Source organism: Micropterus dolomieu, linkage group LG14 (assembly GCF_021292245.1).
Source record: "Micropterus dolomieu isolate WLL.071019.BEF.003 ecotype Adirondacks linkage group LG14, ASM2129224v1, whole genome shotgun sequence".
Classification (NCBI taxonomy): Eukaryota; Metazoa; Chordata; class Actinopteri; order Centrarchiformes; family Centrarchidae; genus Micropterus; species Micropterus dolomieu.
In genome coordinates this window covers 11,133,715-11,155,960 of record NC_060163.1, presented here as the reverse complement: position 1 = coordinate 11,155,960, position 22,246 = coordinate 11,133,715, and the positions used below count along the sequence as shown (strand labels likewise).

General features: G+C 42.3%; 4 protein-coding genes across 9 annotated transcripts; 3 read left to right on the top strand and 1 right to left on the bottom strand.

The window, feature by feature from the left end:
* Positions 1 to 122: 122 nt before the first annotated feature.
* Positions 123 to 7,834, top strand: LOC123982559. Its single transcript, XM_046068162.1, has 5 exons — positions 123 to 360; positions 4,469 to 4,567; positions 4,656 to 4,799; positions 5,620 to 5,668; positions 6,232 to 7,834. The coding sequence occupies exons 1-4, from the start codon at positions 279 to 281 to the stop codon at positions 5,658 to 5,660; spliced, it is 366 nt and encodes a 121-aa protein (XP_045924118.1). The 5' UTR covers positions 123 to 278; the 3' UTR covers positions 5,661 to 5,668; positions 6,232 to 7,834.
* Positions 7,835 to 7,932: 98 nt separating this feature from the next.
* znf646 (zinc finger protein 646) lies at positions 7,933 to 17,919 on the bottom strand. Of its 6 annotated transcripts, none has more exons than XM_046068159.1 (5): positions 16,911 to 17,057; positions 13,363 to 16,186; positions 12,062 to 13,141; positions 10,665 to 11,604; positions 7,933 to 10,550 (listed from the first exon to the last, which is right to left on the bottom strand). In XM_046068159.1, exons 2-4 carry the CDS (start codon positions 15,966 to 15,968, stop codon positions 10,710 to 10,712), a joined length of 4,581 nt encoding a protein of 1,526 aa, XP_045924115.1. In that variant the 5' UTR covers positions 15,969 to 16,186; positions 16,911 to 17,057; the 3' UTR covers positions 7,933 to 10,550; positions 10,665 to 10,709. The 6 variants fall into 6 exon arrangements, with proteins under 6 accessions (XP_045924115.1, XP_045924116.1, XP_045924112.1 ...); XM_046068160.1 differs by having other exon boundaries at positions 7,933 to 11,604; positions 12,062 to 12,518; positions 12,777 to 13,141; XM_046068156.1 differs by lacking the exon at positions 16,911 to 17,057 and adding an exon at positions 17,825 to 17,919 and having other exon boundaries at positions 7,933 to 11,604.
* On the top strand, positions 17,029 to 20,743 carry znf668 (zinc finger protein 668). The gene is made up of 2 exons (XM_046068161.1): positions 17,029 to 17,607; positions 18,180 to 20,743. Exon 2 carries the CDS (start codon positions 18,188 to 18,190, stop codon positions 20,216 to 20,218), a length of 2,031 nt encoding a protein of 676 aa, XP_045924117.1. The 5' UTR covers positions 17,029 to 17,607; positions 18,180 to 18,187; the 3' UTR covers positions 20,219 to 20,743.
* A 496-nt stretch (positions 20,744 to 21,239) lies between these two features.
* On the top strand, positions 21,240 to 21,932 carry gjz1 (gap junction protein zeta 1). Its single transcript, XM_046069725.1, has one exon. It carries the CDS (start codon positions 21,240 to 21,242, stop codon positions 21,930 to 21,932), a length of 693 nt encoding a protein of 230 aa, XP_045925681.1.
* Positions 21,933 to 22,246: the final 314 nt, after the last annotated feature.

Here is a 22,246-nt window from a genome sequence, read left to right as displayed (position 1 = left end):
AGGCAAAATGAAACCACATAGTTTACTATGGCAGAGGAGTTTCCTGTGAGTCGGGGAGTGCGCACCGAGAATCCGAGCAGTACAGTACATAGGAAATGACTCATAGGAGTTGAACTGCTAGCGTGGGTGTGTGCGCTATTAAAACAAGGCGCAGACTCCTCTGGGTGACTCACTCTGATGCTCGCTTTTCCATGCTGAAACCCAGCACGGATTGTTAATCAGATGAACTTTCGGGAATTGTGTAGCCGACAGCGAGCAGCTTTTTACCCGCAGACATCATGGTTTCAAACGCTCTCTGCGCGCTGTGCGGACTAATTATAGCGGCCGTGATCAATTTCTATGGTGTGAGCGCACAGAAGAGTAAGTAAAATAAGTTTTTATTCAAGCAGCAATTCTTGTTTTTTTTTTCTTGTCAAATTGGCTTGTTAATGTGACTTCATTGCTTTTCCTTTTCGTGTCTTAATTATGATTTATAAGGAATTGTTTGGTGTCCTTTTTACTGAGAACATGGGTTAGAGTCCGGTGGTCTGGTCTCCCCTAATAATGGAGTCAGATAGTCGGTCTGCTTACAAAGCCGCTTCCTTTACCAGTTGCATTTCTCACCGGTTCCGCATTCCGATCGCCTTATTTCACCCCATCCATCCGTGCCCCTGGGAGAGAGGGACAGGCCACATGGAAAGGGTGCACTGCCTGCATCCATTTCACACAAGGATACCTTTTTACTGCCTCAAATACACACACAAAAAGAACTTTTGACTTTGTTTCCACTGAAGTTTGGATTTAATCCCAGTGGAGAACACCGCACTCGGAATGCACTGAGAACATCAAATACTGAATAATTACACGGGTTTGCACCGTTTCTTCAGGCATTAAAGTTAGCAAATGCATTTTAACGCTCCAAACTCAAACCAAGCTAGATCTAGATTCTATCCATGTGAAGCCATCTCTACATCTGGACATCAGCTGTTGATCCACCCACCTCCCCTCTTCCAGCTTATGACAAAACACAGCACCCCCACACCCAAAAACACCCTTTGTCAGGCTAGGTGCTGAGATTTGCCAAGGTCAACACACAAAAAAAAATGTCTTTCTAGATTTTAGAAGCTGAATCATAAGAAACTTCTGTGGTAGGATAATCCCCGCTGCTTCTTACTGTTACAATACATTGCTGTCTGAAGTGGTGAAGTAAAAGTTAAAAGGTGTAGTAACCCCTTTGAATAAAAGTCCAACTGAAACACCCCCAACAGAATCATTTCTCTCTAAACCTTAAAGTAGAACTTAAGCTCATAAGCATGTTTGAATAATTGTTATCAATTTAATCAGCACTTTCAGGTTGTTGTCTGATTTGAGCAACAAAAGCTGTTGTGGTTTTGGGTTTGGACAATGGCCAACCAGCAGTCTCAAGGTTCAGTTCCTTTCACTGACCTTTTGAACCCTTCGAGCGTGAGTACAGAGGGATGATGTAGGGCCGAAGTCATCTGGAGAAGTGCTTACAAGAAATGTGACACATTTTTGCTGTGACCATGGATATAAAATGAGTCAGTTCAGCTCTGTAGGCGGGCTGGCTGTGGTGGACAGAGAGTCTGTGGGGGCCTGAACATGTGGCTGTAACATAACTGGAGAGTAAGAGGTCAAAATGCCTCAAACATGACTTTTTGAGCAGGTGTCCTTTGGCTTCAGCTGGTTTAATAATGACTGGTCCACTAATGTGTCTGTGTGACCAGCTAAAGACCCCTATCAGGACACACTATACATTGGCATTGTAGGCTCTGGATCTCATGCTCTTGAAAAACTGGAATTTCATACTGTGTCTAAGGCTCAGTTCTTTCTGTGTGTATTTTGGTTGTGAGCCATAAGAGAAACCAATTGAATTTAAATGTATTTCCCAAGAAAGTTCAGTCTGCACAGGTGAATCATCTTGTGAATCTTCTATTCATTTATAATTTGAGTGAAACAGTTAGTCGATTAAAGTGGTACGCCACTAGTGGACTTCCAAAAAGTTTGGAAACTCACAAGAGACAGAACTGAAAAGTCAAAATCAAACCAGTGGAGATATGAAGATATTCTCTCTTTTAAACAAAGGTCAAGATCCAAAAACACTGGATCCTACGTTTCCCATAATGCGTCTTTCACTAGACCCTCGTTGCCTGTCCTCAGCGCCATCTTCTTTAACTCTCCGTACCTCCAGTGTGTAATGCCAGTTTTCCGTTAGAAACAGTAAATCTCAGTGTATTACCTCACTGACATCACAATGACATCATCAGGGTTACTCAGACTTAACAATGGTCCCTCCAGAGCCACAGAAGAGATTATTCAACAGTCTTAACAGCCGGACTACTCCTCCAAACATGTCAAACATGAACACATTTAAACTTCTCAGCTGTGAGGACTTTCTGCTTTTCTTTGCCTGAGGCAATAGTAAACTGAAAATCTTTAGATTTTAGACCGTTTTTGAGCACGATGTAGGGGTACTTTACTTGAGAATTTCTTGTTCACGTTACTTTATACTTCTACCCACATATCACAGGTAAATATTCTACTGTGTACCCGACTACATTCATCTGACAGCTACTAGTTATTCTTTGTGTTTTAGCTAAAACAAAAATCATATGATAAATTTCTAATGTATTTTGAGAGATGGAACCAATGGTTCTCCATCCTTCTGGATGGCCAAAAAAGCACTGTCAAGTTGGCGACCCTTGTCTCGCTTCAGATGTTTATGAGTTGTTAGCAGATCCACCATCTCAACTTATCAGATGCATTTCACAAAGATTTGAGAAAAAATGCTAATTTCTGTAGTAGAACTTCTTTCCTCCCATTATCATATTCTTGTGACTGGACTAAACTACCATTGTGTAAAATTAGCTCCACCTTAACCAGCTACAACAGTAAAATGGTACAAGTGCATCAGTATTTACAATATAACAATGTAATATCTAATAATATATAAGTCACAGGTGTTTCTGAATAAAAATAATTTAACTGTTAAGTACATTTTTCTGATAATACTTTGTAGGACTGATAGGACTTTTACTTGTGATGGAGTTTTTTGTTTTACAGTGTTGTACTAATAGGCTACTCTTAAATAAAAGATATGAATACTTCATCCACCCCTGAATGTCGCTGTCACACTGTTCTGACCACTGAAACATACATCTGTAAAGAGCTTGTGTATGCGCAGCTCTTTTCAAACCACTTCTGAATATTTATACGGAACAAAGAATGATGTTCACAACGTTATCTCTCAGATATCTACAAACAATTTCCTTGTTTCATTTGTCTATAACCCCGTCATGTCTGGCATAGTGTCACTCATCTTGTTGTGTTAACACCGGTATGAAAAGTTGGTTCGTCAGCTCCTCAGCTTGGTGTCACAATACTGGTTACCTGCTGTTGTTGTCGTTGAAGCGGCCGCAGTTTCCTACACACATTCATTTAATTACTTTTGGTTTACGTCAAACTGGTCTCTCTGATAGTTTTGGTATTTCTTTCAGTGATGATTCAAGCAGCCAGTTTAAACATGAAAATGACCACAAATGATGACTCAGTTTTGGCTCGGGGTGGCTCCTTGTTATAATGGATACAAAAGAAGTTGTCCATGCAAATATATGTGACACTGATCAGGAAGAAAGACTGTTATCATTTGATCTATCAAATATCTGACTATTTCCTTGTTACACTATTTGAAACTTTGTCATGCCTGGTTTTGTCATCTTATTAGGTTGACTTTGTGTCGCAGTATTGTTTTTGTAGATTTGTTTTTTCAGTTTGATGTCACAATATTCACTATTTCATACATGACCTTGGGGTATTCATAACCAAAGCCAGGATGAGTTAAACCTCCAAAGAAACCACCTTTAATTGTTCAGCTGTCTGGCTGCAGTAAAAAGGGCTGAATCTTTCCATTATGTCTACAGAGGTAGACTGATTCTCTCTGAGCAAAACTGCCGTCCACTTCTTTCTCACAGACACATTCGTTTCATTCTCTGGAAGTCTCACGCGTACACAGAGGCAAAACAATTCAACGGAAGCTCTCTGTGAAAACACATCCTGCTCTTCACACATGGCCTGCCTGTTCACGCACCAGAAGTTACTGAGTAATTCTCTCTCATGCAATTAAGTTGCATCAGCAGACTGACCTGAAGGAATTTCCCAGTTTCATTTTATGAGAAGAAGAAAGCCGCAAAGTTCCTCACGTGTTCTGCTTAAGTCACACCTTTTACTGTATTAGCTGATTCCAGCTGAGGTTCTGCACGTCACCTGGTTATGTTGTGTTTTACTTTAATTTTAGTTAGAGTCAGGGGATTTGATTTCGAAACAGTTGCATCAGTCTCTGAATATTACCTCAACATCATAACATTTAATAGGCTTAAGCAGTGTTGAATGTTTCATAAATCATGTAAAATGTTTTTGAAGGACTAAAAGAGGCATGACTAACAGATGATCTCTGGTGTTTATCTGTGTGCAGGTCAGTGTAGCAGTTCAGAGTTTCTGAACCCAGATTTGGATGTCTGCGTGCCATGTTCATTGTGCAAGCAGTACCCAAAGACCCCATCATGCAACACATGTAAGGAGTGCATCTGAAAATGTAAATCACTTTCTGCCATGACTTTCTTTCAGTGCCACAGCTGAAGTTCTTTTTAAACAATCAATAGGTAAATCTGTGGACCAGACATCTGATGTATGGAAACTGGCAGCCATCACCAGTTTCTCAGTGCTGGCTGTCGTGCTGGTCGGCGCTGCGTTGATTATCGGGGTCATGGTGCATCGACACAAGTCACACAAACGGCCTCTACGCGGTGAGATTCTTTTTAAATCTGAGATCATATGGATTAAATGACATTTACAAGTGCAGCAGATATAGTCTTTTATGTAAAAATACACAATGTTTCAGGCTGAATCACAAACAAATGGCTGCATGTTCCCTTACTGAGACTGTAATCCACCTCTGTTCTGCAAAATAAAACTGCAGTGTCAAGTCTTGTTTCTTCTCCACCAGCAGGAGGTGACAAATTTGAACTTAAAGGAATCTGTCATGCAAAAAACAAAACAAAACATTTTTGTATTAGTTTCTCACACTGCATACGCTGGAATCGCGGAAAAGAAAGGGTTTCCTCAATAGTTCATCAGTGTTTTGAATAGCCTTTGACCTTTGTGTCAGAGGTTGCAAGAACATTTGTAAACTACAGTACGCACTCTGTGAAGTCACGGAAGTAATCCCGGTGCAAAGCGATTCTTGGTAAACAAGAGCACACTGTGTACAGTTCACTTTTTTGTTATGACGTCTTTGCAACTGTGTCACAAACCATCAAACCTGTTCACTTTCAGCGAGAGGCAACAGGCTTTTTTTCACACGAGCCATTTTCACATGTTATGGTACAAAAAAGCACAGGTGCAAACAATTATATTAATGATGACTGAGTTTGGTTTCACTGTCACTGCTTATTGAGACACTTGAATACAGCAGAGCCATCATTAATGTTATTAGTAACACATGTGCCTTTCCTACTATGATAAGTCAAAATGTCTGCTTTGAAAAATGCCTATTACAGACAATTTAGATTTGCAATCACTTTACTGGGATGGGAAAAATGTAAATTTATTCTTGATTAATTACAGAACCCATTGAAGAAACTGCGGGGCCACTTTATCAAGCTTAAACGAATCAGTAAGTATAATTTTCACATAGCAAGTGTTGGGCCAATACATGAATTGAGTGATCTGGTCAGTCAGTGCTGCATATTACTGAGAGAGCAGTGGATTTAATTTAACTCAACCAGTTTGTGGTTGATAGTAAGAAGTGTTCAAATGTTTTAGAGACCTTTTGGCTTTACATAAAAATAAATTTGTGATGTAAAAACTGAATCCTTGCAGTTTTTCAAAATGTATTTGAATAGATTTGGCATATAGCAGTTACTACGAAGGTCTTGAACACCAGTAGGTCTTTAAGACAGGTGCGTTGGATCAAAAACAATGTTATAAATGAAATGAGTAAACATGATTCATTTTGGTTCTTTCACAAGTGATTTAGCACAAGTTCAGATTTTAGTGTAAACCCCTAAATATCTGCACCTGATATCAGCAGCTTTGGTTCAGAAATAATGTCACTTTAAGTCCTGAAAAGTCCATTTGATCAGACCCTAATCATAGCATGCTGTTTGTTGTGAATTGTACTTAACTCGACATAATGTGACCTTAAAGACAACTGAATCGTTGTCATGGCCTCCACAGCCTCATCTTCCTCTGGAAACGGATGTGACAGAACCAAGAAGCGACTGGTTCGGAGCCCGATGGAGGAACCTCTGGACCATGAACTGTGTACTCTGACTGCAGGGTATCTCTCGACCAGAAATGGACCATTTTAATTTATTAGACCGTTGAGCGAAGATAAGTGCTAGGTTCTCAATGCTCAGTGCAGGTCCAACAGTGACCACAGGACTTTCAAAGAGCAACTCTCACACCTCCTGTAGGAATAGTAACATTACATTGGTGGTATCATTTTCTGATTGTGTGTGCCTTACTTAAAATATCCCATTTAAATTAGATTTAGATCTGGGAGACCTTTGTGGATTTGCAGATGTTTCATGTCAGAAGTAAGATAAAACTACAGTCCTTTCTTCAGAGAGATGGATGCTTTCCAAACCCTGTATTGCATTGTGCTGTTTTCCAGCAGGACTCCGATGAATGTAACACAGCTACTGCTGCCTGCTGGGCTGCAGTTTTATCTCCTGCTATTCAGCAGGGTTAGACGGGGTCTATCTGCTGGTCTTTTACCACAACAGCCTCTTAAAGATAAATCACATGTGAGTAAGACATACTGTTAGGCACATTAAGGCCATTTGAATGTAGCTACTTTCGCAGTAGATGAAATGTATTCTGTCCTTTGGCCTTGCCAGTATCTCTGTGTACCTGTTCTTTTAGTAGCCTCATGCAGTGATAAAAGCTGTTGATTAAGGGAGCAAACTGTACTCATCCACTGTTACTGGGTCTTCTGAGACCGACACAGACCCTGTATTGCAGGTCATTACAATATTGTTTTGTCTGTTTTAATGTTTACTAGGTTTTAGGAGATTTTAGCTAGATTCTTCCTGTTTGAATCCCAGAATTCATACATTACTGTCCCAGGGCTTGTAGGGCAGGATGTTTGAAACACTAGACATGCAATCCCAAACTGCTAACACGTGGGAATGTTGCGAGGAATGTACTGTAGTGAGGAAAATTACACCTGCAGTGTTTTAGGTGGAGCTACACAATCACTATGCTTGGTAACTTTTGGACTTTCAGGTCAGGTTTCACATCTGCAACAAGGCAAAAAGATTTCTGTCTAGATGTGTAATTTTGTAGCCACTGAAACCAGCGAGAACCACAGTGGGCATGGTTGTTGTTTTCTACTTGTTTTATAGCTCAAGATGTTTTTTTATCTTCAAAACATCATGCAGAATGTGGTTACTGAAATATTTAATGTGACGGACAATGTTTCAAGTCATATTTTGATTCTGTCTGCTTGTAGGTAAACTGCTTGCCCTCTGGCAGCAAAATCACTTAAAATACAGATACTTCGGCTTTTCTTTTAGATTTTTATATTATTTATTTGAAAGTATCTTGCAGTGTTTTGCATCAGCTGGAGTGACAAGCGCATTTTTAAAGTGTGTTAAACTTCCACCAGGCCAGCCAACGATGTTACTGAGCAATAACTAACATTTTCTGCTTATTTCTCTTGCTTTCTATTTCTTGTTGTATATACTGCACATGCACTGGCTTCTTTTACTTATTTCAATCTTGTAAACTGCTTTGTGTACCAAATGTATTTTCACAATAAAACTGACAACAGTAATGCATAAACTGCTCCATTTTCTACTAACATGTATCTTAAGCATCTTAACATGTCAACAATCACTATCATTTGGAAGAATATGGACACAAAACACATTGTATTTTCCAAGTCTTTTATTTAATTTCAACTAGTTTAATTTCAATAATTTGCTTAGATTCTAAACTAAGTTCTAACAAAGAAGTAAAAATCTACGTTTCAGAGTGACAAAATAGTTATATAAATATGAATTAAATAGTGAGCAGACATTTTTGAGCACTGAAAATCCAATAAATCAGAGCGTGTGGTATATGCTTTTTTTATTACACAATAGCTGATCAAGCAGTTTTCTCCTGCTGAAGAAACTCTCGCTGTGAACGTACAGATATCCAACCGATATTTTCATTCTAGTATTTACAGAGAGAGCTCTGAGATTAACGCACGCCACTCATACCAGACTGTGATCAATGACGGAGAAATGAACGCGAAGTGCCACAGGAGATCAGATGGAGAACATTGTAAAAAAATAAGTCCGTTTCTAACTCAAATGTGTGTGTGTCGTTTTACCATGGCATATACGAAAAATATGTTACAGTGAGATCATCTAAATGAGTACAATTAATACGCACAAGATTTTAAATAATGTCACAAAACAGCAGACGGTTTGTGGTGGTTTTTCCAAGGCTAGTGTCAGTATACTGAACCTGACGCCACGGTACTCAATGCAATTGTAAGACAAAACAAATGAGATGTTCATGCACTGAAACAATACTTTCAGCATATTGCTTAAATATTACAACCCGCAAACAAGCTGAGGTGAACTATCGACACCCCAACAAATGACAACAGGTTGGCTGCATTATTATATACTTCCTGTTTTCCTTAGGCTACAAGTGTCTCACCTACAAATGTGCAAATATAACTCTGAAAACAACAAACTGCAGAGAAACTACCATGTTATGGAGAAAACAGCATCCGCAAACTACAAAGTAAAACCTTAAAATTGATGCTTCATCCATTCTATAAATCCTACAATTGATAACTACGGTTTTTACGGTTACAGTGTATTCTCTACAATTAAGCTGCATGAGGCATTAAGTAGCAGTTGCTAGGTAGGCAGGGCTTTCCATGAGGTATTTCATACTCTGACCAGTGCCAAACATACTCATACATGAAATGTAATGTGTAAGGCATAAAGAAAATCTAATTTTAGATTGTTAAAAAAATAAACAAAGGCCCTGCGTTCACTTTTGCTGGATTTCTCACTTGTGAAAAGAATCCACTTCAGGAACAATAGACAAATTGGCAAAAAAAAGGTAACCCAGAGAATTATTTTTCACAGAACGAGAGAAAGTGGTTCATGAACTCGACAGTGAAGATGAAACTGGTTCGTCCTTGTAAATCCATAAAGCTCTGGTATGTTTACAGTAATACTTGTGCTTGGCAAAAATGAGGCATTATGGCCACGTTTGTTTAAAAAATACATGGTCATTCATTCTTTATGTTTGATTCACATAAAGCATTTGTGAGGGAAGAAAATTCATGGAGAGGCAAAAAGGAACCACTTTCACCTCACGGTTACAATACTTATTGACTGCTTTAAGACATTTTAACAGTTTGTAGCTGAGGAGATTCACAAACCAAACCAAAATAAAAATCTAATTAGTATAACATACAATATAAAACTCAACAATATGGTTTACAGTATAACAAGTACAGTGAGAGGAGGTTTGTTCACATTAAACTGCTACAGCTGACTTACATTTTAGGCACTGGCACTTCAACATAACTGGTGCTTCTCAAAGGTTCATAATTCAACAGCATGCACTGTGTGTGGAGCCGCAACTAAATGCTGGAGTGATTTTGACAACCGTCACATGAGCTAAATTATAAGATTGAAATGGCACATGTGAAAAAAAATAAAAGGTTATGCTCAGTTCAGAAACTGATTATGTACAATGTCTCACACATCAGGTATGTTCCTTTTGAAGGTTTACCCTGAGTGCTGCCAATAATGCTTGGCTCATTCATTCCTGCCTGTTATAACTGAGAACTAATAAGTAGATACAAATCGACTGATGAAGTTCCTTAAAGGCTACATGAGTTTTAGAAGACTTTACAACATTAATAAAAAGCTTTTTTCCCCTAATAAAATATGCACATAAAATAACAGGAATAAATTAATAAATACATCCATTTTTAGCATACAATGTCACTCAACGTGAATATTATTAGCAGTACGACTATTTACTTGATAATATGATTTCAGTAAATCACTTTGCCACTGACCTTTAGACACACCCAGAGGTATTTGACTTAATAATAACAGGCTTGCCCTATGTGAAATCCCGACAAAGTGAGCAGTCCTTCAACGCTCACGGCAAAGCTAACAAAAGGATTCAGAGATAAATATAGTATGTATATTTTGTTTCCTAAGGAACTTACAGAGGCACTGAACACAATTATACACAGCAAGAGAGGAGAGATCACCGATAGAACAGTACTGTCTTAGAAAAAAATCAGTATCAGTGTTGGACCTGGGCTCCACTTTTATTTTCACTTTGGTTGGTTGGTTTGTCAATGAGGAGTGAGCGGCGAGTGATATTTTCATCACCTGCCCTGTATTCTGGGATCCTGTGTATTTGTGGAAAACATTCGGGCCTTATTAAAAGCTGACTGATAATCCCTCTGGAGACTTCTCAGTGATGTCACCATCTGTTGTGGAGGTAAGACTGGAAGTCTGTAATGAAATGTGCATGTCTTCAAAAAGGAGCGTCTGTCAGGACCAAGGAGCACTTTCTGAAAAATAAAATACTGTTTTACAATTATTGATAGAGGGTTAAATAACACATACATAAGAGGAGCACCTCCCCTCTTCTCTTGTACACTCTGCAATCCTTCAAAGGAAAGATCCCATGTCCAAGTCCATAAACGTGTTAGCGTCCATGCTAAAAGAGGAGTCGTAGCTCTGGGTGTTCTGGTGCATTTTCTGATGGTGCCGCAGGTTGGACTTGCTGGAAAAGCTCTTGTCGCACAGCATGCAGGCGAAGGGCTTCTCTTTGGTGTGGATTCGTCGGTGACATATGAGCTGAGTGGACACACGGAATGCCTTTCCGCACTCCAGACACTGGTAGCGCTTGGGCTCCGTATGAATGCGCCGGTGGTTCTTGAGGGCCATCAGGTTGGTGAACTCTTTCTGGCAGACGGAGCAGAAGAAGGAGCCCGTCTTGTGGCTGTTTTTGTGGTTGAGGAGGGAGCCAGCGTGGCGGTAAGTGCGGCCACAGTGCTCACAGACGTGGCTCTTCTCTTCTGTGCCGGCAGAGTCGTTACTCTTCTGTGAATTAGTGATACTTTCTGGAATATGAGACAAAGGTGGTGGAACTGGCTTGTGTATCTCATTCATCCCCAATGTCTGATTTATTCCTGAGTCCCAGCAGAGGTTGTTATCTACAGGTTCGTCCTCGTCTTGTTGATAGTGGTCCTGAGCCCTGTGGTGCATGTCCTGATGCTGCTGGTAGCTGGCTGGGTTGGGAAAGCTCAGCTGGCAGAGGCTGCAGACCACAGGTCGGTCCTTTGAGTGCACCTCCATGTGGCTCTGCAGATGTGCGACCAGACAGAAGGTCTTGCCGCACTCGGGGCAGCAGTGACGCCTCATCTGGGAGTGTATCTGTAGAGTGAGAGGATCAGGAAATGTCTGGAGACACAAGGTACAGTGGTGGAGGTTTTCGGAGTGTGTCTTTTTATGGTTGAGGAGAGAGCCAGCGTGGCGGTAGGAACGCCCACACAGGTCACACCTGCAGCAGGGATATATTCATATTCAATAACTAATATCACACTTCAGATCAAATAATTTTACCCAACAGTGAAGTATTCATCAACTTTCAAATTACTGAAAGCCTTACCAATACTGGATATTTACCAAAACTAACAGTTCAATAATGGTTAGTTGATATTTGTTTGTTAGGGTTAGGGGGGTTAGGGGTTATTCTTTTTTAGTATCATATGTACAAAGCAGGGCATTTTACAGTTGAAAAATAAACTTGCGTTGATCTAACAAGCGTGCTCTAACTTTTATTGACCAACATATGCACAGATACAGATATATCTGCACAAGCTCATATTGGCCAACATATATCTGTTGGGTCAGGACACACTTTGTTAAACAAAAATAATATATAAAAATAATCCCAATGATGACTAATAGACAAAACAAGACTTACATACTCAGCTCACAATAAGACGGTGACTCACATGAAGCACTTGTCTCCCCTCTCTGACTGCTGGACTCCAGCTCTCACGGAGTTCTCCTGACCTCTGCGGCAGCGGTGCCTCTTCAGGCCAGACCTGCCCTGGAAGCTCTTTCCACATGCAGGACAGCTGAAGTGACTCGCCACCCGGTTGTGGACCCTCTGGTGGTTGTGCAGGATACTGGCGAGGCGGAAGGCCTTACCGCATGTGAGACACACATACTTTTTCTTCTGCGTGTGGATGCGTGTGTGATTGCGTAAAGCCATGGGGTTAGTGAAGGGCTTAGAGCAGAAGGTGCAACTGAAGTGTCCAGTCTTGTGGGTGTTTTTGTGGTTGAGGAGTGAGCCTGCATGGCGGTAGCTGCGATTACATATGTTGCAACTGAAAGGCCGCTCCTCTTTATTTGAGCTCATATTTGTTTGCGCATCACTGCTGCCTGAAGGTCCATCACAGGTGTGGGCTGTCAGTTGGTCAACAGAGAGAAAGGCTTGCTTACATTCCTTACACTTAAAGGATCGAGACTTTAAGCCCCTCCTGCCTCCGGCCCCATCTTTTCTGAGGTCTGCACAAATGTGGGCTAATAGCTGCTTCTTTCCCCTAAAGCCTTTCCCACAGTTTTGGCAGGAGTGCTTTTTAAATGCAAAGTGGGTTCGCATGTGGTTCTTCATTGCCAGTTGATTGGAGTAAGTGTTGTTACAAACAGAACAGTAATATTCACCTGTTTTATGGGAGTTTCTGTGGTTGACCAGACTTCCTGCGTGGCGATATGTACGCCCACACTGGTCACAGGCGAAAGGCCGTCTATCGCCTGTGTCTTCTGATTTGACTGAGGTCTCAGACTTTGTTTGTCCCGTCTTCCCATCAGGCAGCTGCTTGCAGCGTCGAGCAGAGGTAAAAGCCTGATTGGCATTTGAAGTTAAGGACTGCATTCCTCCATCTGACCTGGTCCCATTCATCTGCATGAGGGCCTGGATCTGGTTGTTGAGTTCCTGGATTTTGGCTTGGTTCTCTTTGTGCCTTCTCAGGTGATTCAATAGCTGCTTCTGAATTTTGAAGGCTTTCCCACACTCATGGCAAGTGTGCCTAGGGGGGAGGAGAGGCATATGGTTAACTCTATGTTTGCAAAACAGGAAACAGTCTACACAAGAAATATACCCATGATGACAAAACACATCTGCTACACTAAAAACAAACTCTTTGTTTATAATTTCCAACAAGCATTACCCGTTTGCAACATGAGTGAAAAATAAAGAATTTTCCATGTATTAATGATATAATAATGATGCATTCTTGTTGGAACTAACCTCTTTATATCAAAGTGGGACCTCTGGTGGTTTTTAAGGGCCAACAGGTTGTAGAAGCGTTTCTGGCAGACGAGGCATCTGAATACACCCGTTTTGTGGGACTTTTTGTGGTTAAGGAGGGATCCGGCGTGTCTGTATGACCGCCCACACTGTTCACACTTATAGTGACGATCTTCTGTGTCAACAGTTTCTTTGACGTGAGCCGTGTCTTCATGCTGGGCAACATCATCTACTTTCACATCTTCTTTACCTTGTGTCGACTCATCTTTCCTGCCAGCTGTGCAGCCGTGGGTCTCAAGATGATGGTAGCTGTTGCAGAAGATGCCACAGCTGCCACAGATGATACTCTGCGCTTCCTCCTTGCCTCCAGACATATCACTTTGGTTCACATGTATATTAACGTTATCCTGGTCCTTGTTGTGTAGAAGCTGATGAGTTATCAAGTCCTGCCTATTGGCAAAACTTTCCCCACATGTGCTACAGATCATCATCTCTCCAGGCTCATCATCTTTCACTTCTTCATGGGAGGACATGGAAGAAGGCCCTGAGCTCGCAGGAGTACTATTGGTCTGTGTGTGCCCTCGGAGATGGCTCCTGAGAGCCCTCATGCTGGTGTAGCTGTTTCCACATAGAGAGCATTGATAAAGGTCTCCATCATCATCCTCCTCCTCCTCCTCGTCAGCGTCATCACCTTCTCCACCGTCATTCAGCTGATCACTGCTCATATTGTCATGGAAATTCTGTTCAAAGTAACTTTGGTCACGGCTACCATTCAGACCTCGGAACTCTAAATGACTCCCTGGATTTCCAATGGCACAGTGATCATTGCTGTCCTGGAAAGTTACATTACTGTCATAGTCGCTGCTAGTAGTGTCAAGTTGCGGCTGTAACAGTGGGCAACTGTGCGACTTAATCCCTGCGATATCTGCAAATGTCCCACCACAGTCCGCACACATGTGCCTCTGCATCAGGTGTTCATTGTGAGGTAGATGCACAGTCATATCCTCGGGAAAATCCTGATTGAACTGCTCATGGAACAAAGCTCCATTGCTGTGGTCAGCTCCATTCTCCTGATCCATACCAAGCACAGGGTGAGTGCCGCAGTCCTCCTCCTCGTCTTGAGGGGAGAAGCAGCCCTGTTGGCTATCCAGAGTCAGAGGCTCCGAGGAAAGCCAGTCTCCCTCAGCGACGAGGTTAAAAGATGACGGCTGAGCTTTGTGGAGGCGAAGATGACTCTTGAGGGCGGCCAGGTGAGGATAACTCTTTCTGCAGATGGAACACTGGTAAATCCCGACCTGATGTGACCGCTTGTGGTTGATGAGGCTCCCAGAGTGCCGGTAGCTTTTACCGCAGATTTGACACTTGAAGGGACGCTCATCAGAATCTACAGTTGAAGTCTCTTCCATTTCAGTTGCACTGTCAGCGTTTTGTGAGCGCATCAGGGCAGGATTAATGATGCTTGTGTCCATGATAGGGGGTTCTCCCTGAGTGCTATTGGAAGATGGTGTTTGATTATTTGAGCAGTCCGAGTACACATGACCGTTACTTCTAATCTGCTCCAGAGGCTGATCAAAGCCTCCATGATTATCTATTGATGATACTGAAGGGACATTATTTATCGGAGAAGCATAAAAATTTGACTCAGGCGAAGCAATACTGTTGTCATATGAAATATTGTGGTTCTCTGACAAGGTATCTTGAACTCCAAATGACAGAGATGAAGAGTTATGCATTTGGATATGTTCTTGGAACTCTTCATCATTGGGGAATAGTACCTGACACAAATGGCAGAAATTTACTTGAGCATCCTGGCTCTGAGGTGAAAACTGGTCCAGTGGTGTGCCTGTGTATGACCCACCCATTGAGCCGGGGTCTGTTCCGCTTCTTGCCTTGTGAGTTCTCTGGTGGCTGTAGAGGGCAGCCATGTTATTAAACAGTTTGAAACACACTGTACATTCAAACATTCCCACTTGGTGAGTCTTTTTATGATTGGTCAGGCTTCGATGGTGTATGTATGATTTGTCACACAAATCACACCGGAAAGGTCTATTTGCTGCATCATCAGAGGTCTCAGATTGTGCATTATAAACAACCTCCATCTTGTCCACAGGTGGGCAGTTTTCTGTAGCAATCCCAACACTGGCCGACTGCTCACTAACATGATGTAGGCGATCATTTTCAATGTCTTGTGCGGGATATTCCATGTCTACCTTCCTATATGATTGCTCCTTTACTCGCCTGGCAAGATGAACCCTCTCATGTGTAGCCAGCTGCGTTGCCAGACGAAATGCTTTCCCACATTCTGCACAGGAGTACTTTTTCTGTGAAGTGTGGCTCCGGAGGTGACTCTTCAGTGCCAAAGCATTGGAGTTTTCTTTACCACATATGTTACATCGAAAAGAACCCACTTCATGAGTCTTTTTGTGGTTAGCCAGACTACCAGCGTGCCTATAACCACGTCCACATTCATCACATTTAAATTTGCGTTCTTCCTCTTGTAGAAGGTGAGCATCCATGTGCTCGAGCAGACTGGGCATATTGGGACATACCATGCCACATTGTTTGCACGGAAAACCTGTTGTCCTTCCAGGATCTTGCACTGCCATTACACAATACTGCTTGAATTAAGTGCACCAGACACAAAGTGTATGAATATGCAGGATGGTAATGCATTACATGCATTCATTATCCATATAAAAAATGAAGATAGTTCTTTACGATAAGATCCAAGGAGTGTCCGGAGGGAACGTGGCAGAGGATGTTGAGAACAAGTTCCACACAATTAGGTGAATGGCTTGAGTTTAGGAGAAGCAGGCAAATTGAGCTGTTGAGGACAGAAGAGATGCCAGTTAAAGCCGTAGGGAATACACTGAATATATTGACAATGTAAGTAACAGTATTCAGTTTTATGCAGTTAGCATGTACACAGTATAAGTAGCTACAAACCTGTCACACAGTTTTCATAAAAATATTAGTTTTTGTCTTCAATAATTATACAAAACAAACTGGCACCTTAACATGTGCAAGATACAAGTGTCATCTCATAATTGATTAATGCATGCTTCACAGGTATTAATCCCTGATTTCTCTTGTCTGTCAAAGTCAATAAATCGTTGAAAACCATGTAACACTAGTACGTTAGCTTAAATGCGTCTCCGGCAGCAAGTAACCAGCATCATGGACAGACTTATTAAATTGAATGCAGTTGACATGTTTTACTACATCTGCAACAGCAGGCTAACTAAATTAGCTATGTCAATAAACCGGGAGTGCAAAGCCTCCTTCTACAGATTTATTGCCACTACAAATACCCATATTCACCGACAATATAAACAAAAACCGAATTAACACACGCTTCCTCGTCAGGTTATAGGAAGATCGGATAGTATAATTGCGGTGAAACGTGTCTAACAGCACAGTGAGCTCACGTTAGCACGGTGGTACCACCTAGCATCATCATGGCTAGCTAAACAAACATTGCACCAAAAAGCCAAGAAGTCGTTCTCAACGCGGAATCACAGCGGCAGAAAACGCGTCAAATTAAATACCTGTAGCATTACTGATTCAACGCAAGCCTCCGAGGATATACTTTCATTCATTATTTTTAAAATGCAGTTTTTATCTAAAGGGCAGCCCCCTTTCTCCCCAATTGTCTTTTTTTCTTCCATCCCTTTTCCACATTGCTCTTGTTGCTAGGGAACAGGAAATGTGCAGCAGAGAAATACTTCCCTCTCAAAAACAAAAGTAACTGTGTGGTCTTAAACTTAATACAAACCGAGGCGAGCTCAGCGTGAAGTGAGCACAGAGCAAACATAAAAAAAACCCAAAGACCTAAATGTCTTTTGCTGCTAGCTTTCGTAAAACTCGTTAAGCAGATTTATGTTACCTGCTTCTGACAGGTAGGCTAGGCTAGGTTAGCTTAACGTTACTGTAAAATATCTTCACTCCAGTTTTACACGCGGGTGTTACCATTGTGACAGATAGCCTGCTGACTTTATTAAGGCTACCATGTTTTACAAGGGGTGTTCCAATACACTAATGTGTCTTATTTAGATTTTTTATACCATTAAACGCATTAATATGTTGCACACTTGGCTTGCCGAGAGCTTTCGTCATCATGGTCCTAGAGCCGTCCCCCATCCTGCAGCCAGTCAACAGCAATCGCAGTGTCTCACAGTAAATGCAGTCGTGTACCTAGACGTTTTTTCCTGGCATTATCGACCAACTTTTAATGTCCTGATTCAGGTAAGAAATTCCTTTGTTTCTCTAATGCATAACAAGACAGCAATGTTAGCTAAACCCACCCGTAAAGTCACGGTCATAATGAGGATGACACTGTCGATTGAATTGGTGCAGCCGGTCCTAAAGCCAGCCATTTTGAGTTAGTAAAACGTTTAGCAGGAAAGCTAACGAAAATGAATACGCTCAAATCGTATCCGACTGTTAACGCCATCACACTTACTCGTGATCTCTGATGCTCATCTCTGGCCGGGAACATGTCAGTCATTCATACACAGTGATCCCTGTCATTGCATTGCCAACTTCCTCTGGCATCAAAGCGGTTAGCTTATTGTCCCTGAGGTCCTAATGCCAGCCATTTTGTGACATACTGCATACCCAGATATTTCTGTTATTATGTTAATATGCATATTGTGTTTCTCGTCCATCATCAGCCACTGTCACTGACGATTTGCTCTCCTAAATAGCACTTTAGTCGGATGTCTGTGGAACAAGCTTCCAGTCTCATATCCTTATGCTGCTAAAGATACGTTTATTTAAGTCTACATAGTTATTACAAAGCTGTAATCTCTTTGCAGATATAAAGATGACCTCTCCTAAGTCTGGCAGCCCACCTCTTGCAGAGCAATACACCCCTCCTGCACATGGGGAAGAGAGCCAACTGGAGGAAGAGCTGCTGAGGGATCAGCCTGCAAAAAAACGTGGCAGAGGCAGGCCTCCAAAATCCAAACCTTCCTTCAAATGCTCTGCGTGCACAGAGGCTTTCAGGAGTCTGTCAGCTCTGCGGAGCCACAAGCTTTCAGCTCATGTAAAAGACCGTCAGCAGCAACACCCGTGCTCTCAGTGTACTAAAACGTTCTCAAGCAAGGCTCAACTCTCAAAGCATGAGCGCACTCACTCAGCCCAGCGCCCCTTTCAGTGTCCTGACTGTCACAAGGCTTACAAGACACCCACAGAGCTACGCAACCATAGCCGCTCTCACACTGGGGAGAAACCTTTCATATGCACAGAGTGTGGTAAGGCCTTTATGCAAGCTATATGCCTGAGGATCCATATGACACAGCACAGTGGAGAGCGTCCTTACTCTTGCCGTCAGTGCTCAAAGAGTTACCCCACCCTGTCTAAACTGAAGGTGCACATGCGCTCTCACACAGGAGAGAAGCCATACTTCTGTGCTGAGTGTGGTAAGAGTTTTGCCGACCCCTCTGTGTTCCGAAAACATAGAAGGAACCACCAGGGCCATCGGCCGTATGCTTGTGAAGAATGTGGAAAAACATACACAGAGCTCAAGGACCTCAAAAACCACGAGCGCTCCCACACTGGAGAAAAGCCTTACCTGTGCTCCGACTGTGGCAAAGCCTTCTCCCGCTCCTCCTCCCTGGCCTGCCATCAGCGCATTCACTCCCAGAATAAACCCTATCAGTGTGAGCAGTGTGGCAAGGGCTTCACCCAGCTGTCCTCCTACCAGTCTCACCTCCGCACTCACTCTGGTGAGAAGCCATTCCTCTGCCCACAGTGTGGCAAAATGTTTTCTGATCCTTCCAGTTTCCGTCGCCACCAGCGAGCCCACTTGGGTTTCAAGCCCTACCCCTGCGATAAGTGTTCTAAGAGGTTCCGGCAGCCAGCTGATCTGGCCGTGCATGAACGTGTCCACTCTGGAGAGCGGCCTTACAAATGCCAAAGCTGTGACAAGGCCTTTGTAGCGTCATGGGATCTGCGGCGCCACATGCTTGTCCACACAGGTCTCAGGCCCTTTTCTTGCACTGAGTGTGACAAGTCATTTGCTGAGCGCTCCAGCCTCAACAAGCACCGCCGGGTGCACTCTGGAGAGAGGCCTTTCAAATGTGAGGAGTGTTTGAAGTCATTCGTGGTGTCCTCAAGCCTGCGAAAACATGAGAGAACTCACCTAGCTGAGCACTCTGAGCAGCAGCAGCAGCAACAACAACACCACCACCACCAACAACAACAACAACAACAACAACAACAACAACAACATCAGCAGCAGGAGACAGAGGCCGGGCCAGCCTCAGGCTTTACTGCCCACACAACTCTACCTCAGTTCTCCTGTACTCGCTGTGATGCTACATTTGGAAGCTGGGATGAAGTTAAGGCACATGAAAATCTTCACTCCATTGACTCCACTCCTCCCACTGTTACCAAAATTGTGCCGCTGGGCTCACACGTTCATGAAACCTGTCAGGCAGAATTTGTACAGCTGGCAGACTTGCAGGAGCATGAGAAGCAGCATCCCAAGCCGAGGCCTCATGTTTGCAGCAGCTGCGGTAAAGGCTTCCTCAACAAATCTGGACTGCGTAAACACCAGAAGATCCACTCTACCAGCAAACCCCACAGCTGCCCCCACTGTGGCAAAGCCTTTCTGTTTGCTGCTTACCTTCGCAAGCACTTACGGACTCATGCAGACATTGCCACTCCTGCCACACAACTCAGTGACTTAAACATTATTCATACTGACCCGCTTCCCTCTCCTTCACCCCCCAGTGAGGTTTCCACCTCCACTGTTGAACCCAGCACCATATCCCTGACTGTTCCAGTGACGGTACCCGTGTCTGCTTTCCAGACTCTGCCAGAGTACTTAGTCAAAGAAGAGGGACTTTAAGCTTTTTTAACTGTTTTCGGAATTTTGATTCCACAAATATTTAGCCAGTGGCCTTAAATCTTTTTAGATGACAGGTCAGATTTTGACATAAGTGTTATTTTTCAAAAAAAAGTTACCTTCATGTAAATTGTCTGCGCTGTCACTGTTTCGTATCACCATGGTGTTTGAAAGATGTTACTTATGTTTATGTTTTAAAATATATATTGTACTCTAAATATCCTACTATGAAACTGTTGTATCTGTTTTAATCTCTTCATAAAAATGTGGTGTTGCAAACATCTCTGCTGATCACTTTAAAAAAACACTTAAGATGTGATTTCATGTAAACATGTTTTTATAATGCGTTATAATGCGTGTAATTACAGCTTGTCTTAAATTCTTTGAATTTACATTTTTGTTGGAACAATTTGTAACGGTTTTACTGTGTAATATTATGAAAATTGACGAGTAAAAAAAAAGTGAGCGGCGTTACAAAATATGTAGAGGAATTACATTTTTATATCAATAAAAATGTGAACCAATTAACTTGTGTTCATATTATTTCAGTGTGAACGAGCATCTTAAAAGCTGATGAGATGCTTATTGCATTAAGTCAAATCAGCACATCATGTGGTGACAAACAGTAACACTTATATTGATGACAACGACATTTATTGCACACATAAGACTGAATGCAAAGCCAGCGAGATATTATTTCGTCAGTGGGCTGCAGCTGTTAAAGGTAAGCTCTCTTACAGCTACTCATGTTAGACTCATTAATGACAGTTTTACCTTTTAAGTACATTGAGAACCACTTAAATCCATATGCACAAACAGAGCTGCATATATTTGCTGTGACATTTTCTGATTGTTTAAATTCAGTTTTCATGCTTAATGCTTTCATGCGTTCTTATCCTGTCCCATTTAAAGATGGGAAAATATTTTATTGTACAAGGCAGAGAAAAAGACAAACTTTTGAGCCAAAATCTTCATTAGATTTTGTTCAATTGCTGCTTAAGGTTCCCAACAAAAGCCAGAGACAATGGCAGCCATAGTAACCGGCCTCATCCCCATCCTGCGGACGGCGGTGGATGCCACCACCACCTACAAGTGCCGCTCCCTGTGGTTTGGCTTCCTGTGCATGCGCCTGGTGATCCTCTTCCTGGCCGAGCTGCCCTTCACCAAACTGGATGCCGACTTCACCTGCAACGGCACAAGGGAAAGCATCTGCTCCAAAGCCTGTTTTAATAGACACTTCCACAAACCTATGATGGTGGCCTGGAACTTCATCTACGTGCTGGTTGTCCTCTCTGTCCTGCTCATGGAGCTGTTTGCCTCCCACCTGCGCTCTCTGGCCCAGAAGAGAAGCTCCCAGGTGAAGACTGATGTGGAGCAGGAGGCTCAGGGTGTGTCCACAGACCCAAAGGGCAAGATGGTCATAGATCTCCACAGAGACAGAGGCACTGTGAGCTTCTACCTGCTCAGCATCAGTCTGCGTATTCTGGTTGAAGCCTGGTTTGTGTATATTCTGCTTTCTTGGAACCTGCCAGCGCTGAATGATGGTCCATACGAATGCTCAACAGACATCTGCTCAGAGCTACATGTTTGTGTTGTGAGGGCCGCCCCAGAGAAACGCATGTCCATTTATGCTTTGGCTTCCATCTCGGGGATGATTATTGTTTGTTCAGTCTTATTCTGCATATACTCCATTGCTCACTACCTTTGCAAATCCTAAATACTGACACCTTTTTTCTTTACAATATTCAGATTTAGAATAGCTTAATTAAATTCAGTGCATAAAAGTATTTAAAATAATGCTTAGCTGCTCTTATATGAGCTGTTGTATTAAGTTTATATTAATTGTTGTGCTGGAGGTTTACATATGTTGTGTCAGCAAAACAAGAGGATTTTGGTGTTAGCTGCATGAGGGTGTTTCTGAGTCAGGTGTTTCCTGTGTTTTGGTCAGCGCAAAAACACAAACTGCCACAGGGACAGTGTCCTATACACACCCATGTACATTGTATACTGCCTCAGCAGTTTTGCTATGTT

Coding starts and splice junctions, on each gene's coding strand:
- LOC123982559 (XM_046068162.1), top strand. CDS start 279: ATGGTTTCAAACGCTCTCTGCGCGCTGTGCGGACTAATTATAGCGGCC. Junction 361..4,468: donor TGGTGTGAGCGCACAGAAGA/GTAAGTAAAATA, acceptor ATCTGTGTGCAG/GTCAGTGTAGCAGTTCAGAG. Junction 4,800..5,619: donor ACACAAACGGCCTCTACGCG/GTGAGATTCTTT, acceptor GATTAATTACAG/AACCCATTGAAGAAACTGCG.
- znf646 (XM_046068156.1), bottom strand. CDS start 15,968: ATGGCAGTGCAAGATCCTGGAAGGACAACAGGTTTTCCGTGCAAACAA. Junction 13,142..13,362: donor TCCCACTTTGATATAAAGAG/GTTAGTTCCAAC, acceptor CCTCCCCCCTAG/GCACACTTGCCATGAGTGTG. Junction 11,605..12,061: donor AGGGGAGACAAGTGCTTCAT/GTGAGTCACCGT, acceptor TCCCTGCTGCAG/GTGTGACCTGTGTGGGCGTT.
- znf668 (XM_046068161.1), top strand. CDS start 18,188: ATGACCTCTCCTAAGTCTGGCAGCCCACCTCTTGCAGAGCAATACACC.
- gjz1 (XM_046069725.1), top strand. CDS start 21,240: ATGGCAGCCATAGTAACCGGCCTCATCCCCATCCTGCGGACGGCGGTG.